Below are 8726 nucleotides of genomic sequence, written 5' to 3' on the forward strand. Positions count from 1 at the left end.
TTTATAAAACAAGTTTATTCACATTTTAGAAAAACTAATTCTAGGACAGGGAACTGCCTCCCTTTGAGCTGGGTATGAGATCATGAACAGAAGGCCAGAGGGAGGAGCTTGGGAAGGAAGGAGTGGGGGACGGGGGCCACGTCCCTCACTCTGGGTGGGAGCGGGTCAAATAAATTAAAGGACGGGCAGGCAGAGGGAGAGGGTGTTCAGTCACCAGAGGCAGGCTTGCGGCTGGGCTGGAAGACAGTCACACCTGCAAGAACAGGAGAGCACGCAGAGGGGCTAGGGAGAGTGTGACTCCCTCCTGGCCCTCGCCAGGGCCTCGCAGAGCCCAGAGGGGCTGGGTAGGGCCAGGGAGGGAGCCATTCATCTCAGGACCAGGGAAGACAGGGCTGGGGGTTCTCAGCCCTCACCTGGGGTGCGAGGAATCACCGTTTCCGCAGCCTCTTCATGAAACAGCAGGTGATGGAGCCGAGGATGGTGGCTCCGATGACTAGAGCAACCCCTGCGCCCACCAGCAGGGGCACAAACAGAGTGTCCAGGGCTGGGCGAGAGAGGATGGCTCTGTTCAGCCGGGGGTGTCCCTGCTCTCCACCCACAGTCCCACCCGTTTGCCAGCACCTTCTGGCAAGCTGTCCACACCACCTCCTTCCCCACACACAGTCTTCTGCCGGCTCCCTGCCCTCGCTGCACTCAAGCCAGTACCCACCACCAGGACACTGGAGCAGCTGGGTGCCGAATGGCTGAAAGCTGGACTTTTGGAGGAGAAAGAGGGACTAGAGGGACAGCTAGAGGGAGGACCAGATGCAAGGGGGAGAGCAAGAGCGGGGAAGGGGAGGCCTGAGCAAGGAGGGGAGGGTGGGCGCCGCTCACCATGCGTGTATGGGTAGACCGTGACGGGCCCCGAGCGGGCGCTGCCCGCCTGGTACCAGCTGTAGTCAGCGTGCTGCACCCAGGCGCTGGGGGCGCAGTGGTACACGCCTTCGTCCTCAGGCCCCAAGCTGTGCAGTCTCAGCCGATGGCTTCGGGGCCCCACCAGCTCCACGCTGACGGGGCCTCCCCCAGGCCGGACCCCCAGCTCCGCCACACCGTCCTGGCCCACCCCGCCCACCAGCTGGGCAGGGCCAGAGCTCAGCTCCCCGTCCTCCGGCCGCTCCACCCACCAGCTGGCAGCGAGCCGCAGCCCAGGGGGGCCGCCCCGCACGGAGATGTTGCAGAGCAGGGAGGCGGTCTCCCCGCGGTACACTGTGCCTCCCGCTAGCCAGGCCACGGCCTCCAGCACCACGCCTGCACAACGAAGGTCAGGGCACACGGGGTTAGGACCACTGTCCAAGCGACCCCCCAGAAATTCAGTGTTCCCACAGTCTTAGCAGAGGGGAGTGGGACTGAGACGCGGAGGCGGCTGATGGGCAGGGAGAGAGGCACAGAAACAGAAGCCTGCCTGCTCACCTTCTTCTCGGACGTGCACGGGGAGGGGCCGGGAGCGGGCACTGGCGGCTTCGCGAAGCCGGGCCCCAGACCCTCGGACGTAGGCCTTGGCTAGGCAGCGGTAGGTGCCCGCATCCCCAGGCCGGGCAGCCTCCAGCCGTAGCCGGTAGGTTCGGGAAGCCACCTTCTCCATGGCAATGTGCCGGCCCTCGTAGCCAGGGCCCAGGCTGCCCACTCCCTCCGTGTCCAACTGGGCCACCAGGCGGCCGGGCCCAGGTGCCCCTGCGGGTGCCATCTCCCAGCCCACGGAGTACGCAGCATGACGGCCCGGTGCGGGCAGGGCCCCCGACACATTGCACAGCAGCTCCAAGGGCTCCCCCGGGCCGACCCGACGTTCACCAGGCCCAACTGTCACTGCCAGCTGGCTGGCTGAAACACAGGCGGGGAAGGGGCGTCAAGGAGCCGGGAGAGGGCACGGAGCACCTGTCCTCCCTTGACAGCAGGAAACTGCCACCCATCTCCCCCACCAGGGGCCCGACTCTCACCCTCAGCCGTGGCCCTCCCACCTCCTCAGCCATTTCTGAGCAGAGAAAACCCATCATGGGTACAGATGCTAAGCAATGCCAGCGAGACTGCTCACTCGAGGGAAGGGGCCTCCCAGGTCTCGGACCATGGTCCTCTAGTGTCCCTGAGATACTCTGGCTCCCAGCTGGCACTGGGGGACCCCGGGCACTCACACAGTGTCTGAACATCCACGTGCGCCAGCACAGCCCTCTTCTCTGCGATCTGGGCCCAGCTGCCATCCGGATCCTGAATCCACTCGGCGGCAGTGCAGTGGTAGGTGCCTGCATCGTCCGCCTGGGCACCGCCCAGCACCATGCGGTACCGCTCAGGCCCCTCCTTGCCCAGCCGCAGCTCCCCGGCTGCCAGTCGCGCGGCATAGGGAGCTCCAGCGTCCACCGCCAGGTCGGGCCGGAGCCCCACCACCTCCTGCAGAGTCGCTCGCCCCACAGGCGCCTCGGGCACGGCTCGCCCAAAGGACACGGCCAGGTGTGTGTGCTTCTGCGTGCTCGTCCTCGCCAGGCAGCCCAGTGCCAGCTCCTGCCCCTCGTGCACTGTGAGGCGAGGGGGTGACGTCGGGGCCTGGCGGCCTCGGGGCCCCGGGGGGCTAGCAGACACCTGCAGCGTGTCCGGAAGGACTGGAGAGAGCAGGTGCAGTGAGGGGCGCTGCTGGCCTGTGAGCTGTGTTCTACCTACAGCTCATTCCCTAAATAGACCGTGAGGGCCTTCGCGTGCATCATTCCTTCTGTAACCCAGTGGTGCCAAGCACAGTGCTGGGCACACAACAGGCACTCAATAAATACTTGCTGGGTTTCACAGAACCAGCCCATCGCCTACTCACGCTGATGTTTGAGACTGACCCCTGTTTGAAATACTCAGCACAGTGGCCCTGTCTCCCTTCTCGGAAGACAAAGAGACTTAACAGAGTGAGAGTGTCACGTGGTCTCCCTCCTCCCACCCTGCCTCGACTTTCCCCCTCCTCCCAGGATCTGGATCCTGAAATCTCCAGGAATGGAGTCTGTTCACCCTATTGGGCTCCCCTGCCCTCCAGGGAATGGAAAGCTTCCCTCTCTCCCAGGAAGCAGCGTGATTCAGTGAGAGCTGTGCTGTGCTTAGTCACTCAGCTGTGTCCGACCCTGTGTGACCCCACGGACTGCAGCCCGCCAGGCTCCTCTGTCCATGAGGAGTCTCCAGGCAAGAAGACTGGAGTCGGTTGCCATGCTCTCCTCAATAAGAGCAGTGGACTGGACTGAAGAGTTCTGGGTTAGAGTCCCAGGCCAGTCACTAATTTGCACAAAGTCAAATTAGGGGACCTCCTTGGAGCTCAAGTCCCTCTTAAGTTGCGGCGGCCCTGACTTCCTGCCTTTTGGGAGAGAGTGGCCCCACCCCTTCTCAGGGCCCAGTACCTCTCAGTTCCACTTTGCCGCTGTAGCTGCCCAGGTAGCGGGCATCAGTAGAGGGTGTGTAGCATTCGTAAATGCCAGCATCCTGGGCCTGCAGGCGGGAGATCCTGAGCACCACGGCATCGCCCTGCAGACGCTGCACCTGAACCTCACCAGCGGCCACGCGGGGCCCGAAGATGGCATAGGAGAACCGGGCGTCCCTGGTGCTGATGACGCCCAAGGCGGCCTCTGGGGCTTCGGGCCTGTACAGGAACCACTCGAAGTCTTGCTGGGCAGAGCCCTCATAGCCACTGACATTGCAGGAGATGGAGATGGCGGTGCCAGCCACACGGTACAGGGGCCCCTGAGGGACCAGCACTTCCCGGGCACAGCACCCAATTCCTACGGAGAAGGACGAAGTTAGGGACGCCTGGGTCCTCACTGCATCCCCCTCTCCGGCACCCACATCATCCTTGCTGCCTGCTTGTGAAAGGAAAGGAAACCTGAGAAAACTCGGTGTACAGCTTGGGTCCCATCCTGAGAATCAGGAAAGGATGCTGGGAGGTAAGACACCGGGGTCTCAAGGAGGTGGTGGGAGAGAACCAGGTTGGCCTCAGAGTTCCTGGCAGCCAGAAGCAAAGCACCTAAGTGCAGGAAGGAGCGTATCTGCTTTCTGATTTAACCATTCCTTGATTTCAGCTGTGCCCTCCCCTTCCTACCCCACTCTCCTGTCTGCGGACCAGTTGAGCCTTCCAGCTAAGGGATCCTGAGACCACATGTCCCCCTCCTTTGTTTAAAAGGAGCTGGAAAAACTTTGATCAGAAGGGCTGGTTGGCCCAGCTGTGTCACCTGGGCCAGGGGACTCCAGACAATGGAGCCACTGGCCCGGGCAGGAGAGGGTACAGGCCCAGTCAGTTCTCACCACAGCATCCCTCCCCTCTGTCTCCAGCTGTGCCATGAGCTCACTGCTTCTCCGCCCCCTGGGGCTGCCGAGGCAGCTGAGGCCCATGGGGCAAGAACCAGCCTCTGCCCTGGGCTCTGGGGGCAGAGGCTCCCCTCCCCCACCAGTGCCTGCCAACCTTCCCTGAAGGCCCAGCTGACACACAATCCTCCCCCCACCCCACCCCACCATTCCCTAAACAAAAGCCTTAATTTGCATATCATTCATTTATATACTGCTTCCTTTCTGTAGGGAGGCTGTAACCACCCCCACCTGGTCTCACGGTTGTCCCCTCCCATCTTTCTCTCCTCAGAGAGGCCAATTCTTCCTCACCCCCCTCACCCCTAGCCTGCCCTCAAAGTGTAGCCTTGTGGCCTCAGCTTCTTCTTCTGTCTTCCCACAGCCCCAAATCACAGAATCTCAGGACACAAGGAGGGCTGGGTCAACCTTCTCCCTCCATCTTACAGATGAGAAATGTAAGGTATGAGAAGTAGAATGTCTTGGCCAAGTTCCTACTATCCTTGGCTGGCCTCCACGTGCCCCTGTAGAGAGACAAAGGCAGGGAGGCAATGGGGACATACAAGGGGAGGCTTGAGGGCAACGGCCTCACCAAGCAGAGCATCACTCCAGGGACATACCCCATCCTTTCTGCAGGGGCAGGAGGAAAACACCTAGTCTGTAGTCAGACTGTTCTCCAGAAGCCCTCCCCATAGCTCCATCTTCTCCCTGAGGCTGAGTCACGGGGAGAACTCGTGGTCGCTGGGTTAGAGCACAGGCTGGGAGTGCGGAAGCCGAGTTCCAGCCCCATGCCCATCCCGGCTGTACTGTGTGGACTAGCCCCATCCACGCTACACTGGAGGAGAGCTAGGAGCTTCCACATTGACAGGGAGAGAGCCTGTGACTCAGAAGGGCCCTGCCCCAGGAGGAGCTTCTACTTTGACTGGGAGAGAGCCCATGACTCAGAAGGGCCCTGCCCCAGGGCATTTCATAATCAGCATGATGGAGCCAACACCTTCCCTGGCCTCAGGACAGACTCTGCTCAGGAGGGCCCCCTCCCATCTTCCTGGCTCCACAACTGCTGATGCTTGGAGATCCCCATGGGAAAGTCATCCTCACCGCCTTGGGAAACCAGCTGCCAGGCAGCTCCCTCCCCAGCCAGACCCCTCCTCTGGGTTAGTAGAGAAGGAAAGGAGAGCAAAGAGACCTGCTTTGGGTCTCTCTGGTGTGGGTTCAAATCCAAGCCCCAACACTCACTCAATGTGTTCTCTGGGGCAAGTTATTTCATTTTCCTCACCTACAAAATGAAAGTAAGTGCCCACATCCAGGGCACTCAGATCCCACAGACTCTCTTTATCTCTCTGCGCCACACTTACCCTGGGCTCCTCTCTGCGCCACGCTGCCCACTGGGGAAAAGAGGCCCAGTGCTAGGTAACCAGGGCCCGCAGCTCCCTGCTCTGTATGGCCCCACCTAGGGCCCCAAGGACTCATTCTAGACCCACAAGGACCGGGGATCTACAAGGTAGAGGGAGGCCGCTTGGCCCTGAGATGGAGCGCTGGTCTAGAAACAGACGGCTGGGGCTATGTCAGCCTCTGCTTTAACTATGGCAGCTCCGAATCTGGGCACCAAAGCCACCCCCTCGCCGCCCTGTGTTCTTATTTAAAGGGTTGCAGTCTCCTGAGTCTGTGGAGGCAGTCACTGTCCCATCCTCCTCCCCAGGCCAGCCCTACAGGGAGCCCTCCAGTTCACACCCAGAACATTTCCACTGTCACTGCCGTCATGCAGCCATGAAGCAGTGGTCCAGACAGCCCACCATGAACACGCACCACAACAGACACGGGGTGCTTGGGGATTGCAACATCAGTCTCCTGGGAGCCTGGTTTCTCCTGAGGCAGGGAGGCTGGGACTAAGGGGGTGTGACAGCTGGTGGGAGGCTACAGAGACAAGTGCTATCTGTGAGACCCGGTCCAGGATGAGACTGACACGTCAGATAATGAAGTTGGAGAGGGGGGTGCAATTAGGGGAGACTTACTTCAAAAGATCGTGGGCAGAACGGGCCCCTGGGCCTCCAGCCAACTCGGCGATTATGAAGATGGCCAGGCACTGCCCACGCAGGGCGAGTACCTAAAGCCGGGCCTGAAGCTGAGTGTGAGGCAGACAGGAGTCGCAGCGGCCCCCGGACCTGCGTGGGCCAGCAGGGAAGCGGGACCCGGCCCCCGGAGGCCTGGCGGTCTCTGGGGACCGCACTTTGGTGGGTCCTCACTGTGTCCCAGCCTAGGGCCTAGAACCAGGGAGCCTCACCCCACCCCCAAGACTGGCTAGGCCGGCGGCCACAGAGGGCAGCTGGGCGCTAGGCCCGGGAAGGCTGGAGGCGCCGCTGAGGGAGAAGGGGTCAGGGGCTCCGAAATGCTGGGGCGACGGCAGCGCTGAACAACAGATAGCAGGCACCTGCCGGGCGGGGCTGGGAGCCGGGGCGGGGGGCCGGGCTTACCCAGCATTAACAGCAGCAGCGGCGGCGGCAACTGGGGACCGAGGGCGCCCATCCTGCACAGCCGGCTCTGGGAAGGCTCTGGGGGGCGGCGCGGGCTCTGGGTGACCAGGGGTTCGGGGGGCGCATGCCCGGGTTGGGGGTCACGAAGCGGAGCTGCGAGGCGTGGGTGCGCGGAGCGGAGCTGAGCTAAGCGGGAGCTGCCAAGGCCCCGCCCTCTTCCCGCCTCCCTCCTCCCGCCTCCCGCCTCCCTCCTCCCTCCTCCCTCCTCCCTCCTCCCTCCTCCTCGCCACCTCCTGCCGCTTTCCTCCCGCCCCGGCTACTGGGAAGACCGTTCCCGCCCCGCCTTGCCCCGACCCCGCCCCGCCCCGCCCCGGCCCTGGGCTGCCGGCCTCAGCCTTGCCCCGGCCCCAGCCTGGCCCCGCCCCGGCCCCTCCGACCCTGGCCCCGCTCAGGGCCCAGGGTTTGTCCCGACAGGGTCCAGGACCTCGGCCCCGGCTCCGCCCGCCCAGTCTCCGCCCCGACCTCAGCCTAGGCCCCGCCCGGGTGCGGCTCGGGTACTCGGCTCCGCCCAGACCCCGGCCCAGGCCCGCCCCCCTCAGCCCTAGCTCCGCCCCGACCCCAGGCCGCGGGCGGGAGGCGCGGGAGCTTGGCTAGGTCCCCACAGGCTCCGCAGAGTACACAGGTGCCCTGCACTGTCTGGCTTTTCTCTGAGAGTTAGATGCTAGGGCCCTGGGATGGGCGAAGTAACTGTGCCTTCGCACTTAGAACCTGGCTACTTGCTCTGGACTTCTAGGCCTCACCGCAAATCCTGCTGAAACGGGAAAAGGCGGGATCTAGGCTTTGCGGAACTAGGAGGATCTGAGCTGAAGGGCGCTACCGGGCTCCACAGGGTTACTGAAGACCTGTTTGTCACCCACTCTGGGCAGAAAAGGAGGAAGAGAGTTAGGAGGCTGGGCCGTCTGGGTGCCGTCACTTCCTGGCTGGCAATCCTGGTCAAGTTGCTTAACATCTTCCACTTTTCTTGTTGGCAAATTGAAATGGATGACATCCACCCCAAAGGATTTTTGCGACAAGTGAGCTAATGTACAGAAGGTGTTTGGCACAGAATACACTAAATAGGAGATGCTTCTGCTGCTGCTAAGTCGTTTCAGTCCTGTCCGACTCTGCGCGACCCCATGGACTGCAGCCTACCAGGCTCCCCCGTCCCTGGGATTCTCAAGGCAAGAACACTGGAGTGGGTTGCCATTTCCTTCTCCAATGCATGAGAGTGAAAAGTGAAAGTGAAGTCGCTCAGTCGTGTCGGACTCTTAGCTCCCTCATGGACTGCAGCCTACCAGGCTCCTCCCTCCATGGGATTTTCCAGGCAAGAGTGCTGGAATGGGTTGACATTGCCTTCTCCGAAATAGGACATGGGGGAGGGGTAAATTATTTAAACCGTTTGCTAAGAAATTTAGTTCAGACCTAAAGAGGGGGTGAAGAGGAACTAAAAAGCCTTTTGATGAAAGTGAAAGAGGAGAGTGAAAAGGTTGGCTTGAAGCTCAACATTCAGAAAATGAAGATCATGGCATCTGGTCCCATCACTTCATGGGAAATAGATGGAAAAGCAGTGGAAACAGTGTCAGACTTTATTTTTTTGGGCTCCAAAATCACTGCAGATGCTGACTGCAGCCATGAAATTAAAAGACGCTTACTCCTTGGAAGGAAAGTTATGACCAACCTTGATAGTATATTAAAAAGCAGAGACATTACTTTGCCAACCAAGGTCCGTCTAGTCAAGGCTATGGTTTTTCCCGTGGTCATGTATGGATGTGAGAGTTGGACTGTGAAGAAAGCTGATTGCCGAAGAATTGGTGCTTTTGAACTGTGGTGTTGGAGAAGACTGTTGAGAGTCCCTTGGACTGCAAGGAGATCCAACCAGTCCATTCT

At 61.0% G+C, this 8726-nt stretch overlaps 1 protein-coding gene across 3 annotated transcripts; it reads right to left on the minus strand.

Annotated features, from left to right (window-relative positions):
• On the minus strand, positions 1-7735 carry IGSF8 (immunoglobulin superfamily member 8). 3 transcript variants are annotated; one of them, XM_088835938.1, is made up of 8 exons: positions 7601-7735; positions 6801-6953; positions 3396-3773; positions 2166-2627; positions 1450-1857; positions 874-1287; positions 414-544; positions 1-253 (listed from the first exon to the last, which is right to left on the minus strand). In XM_088835938.1, the coding sequence occupies exons 2-7, from the start codon at positions 6850-6852 to the stop codon at positions 429-431; spliced, it is 1830 nt and encodes a 609-aa protein (XP_088692064.1). In that variant the 5' UTR covers positions 6853-6953; positions 7601-7735; the 3' UTR covers positions 1-253; positions 414-428. The 3 variants fall into 3 exon arrangements, with proteins under 3 accessions (XP_088692064.1, XP_055258815.2, XP_055258816.2); XM_055402840.2 differs by lacking the exon at positions 7601-7735 and having other exon boundaries at positions 6801-7016; XM_055402841.2 differs by lacking the exon at positions 7601-7735 and having other exon boundaries at positions 1-282; positions 6801-7016.
• Positions 7736-8726: the final 991 nt, after the last annotated feature.

Source organism: Moschus berezovskii, chromosome 4, assembly GCF_049115385.1.
Source record: "Moschus berezovskii isolate FMDL1 chromosome 4, NW_MosBer_1.0, whole genome shotgun sequence".
Taxonomy (NCBI): domain Eukaryota; kingdom Metazoa; phylum Chordata; class Mammalia; order Artiodactyla; family Moschidae; genus Moschus; species Moschus berezovskii.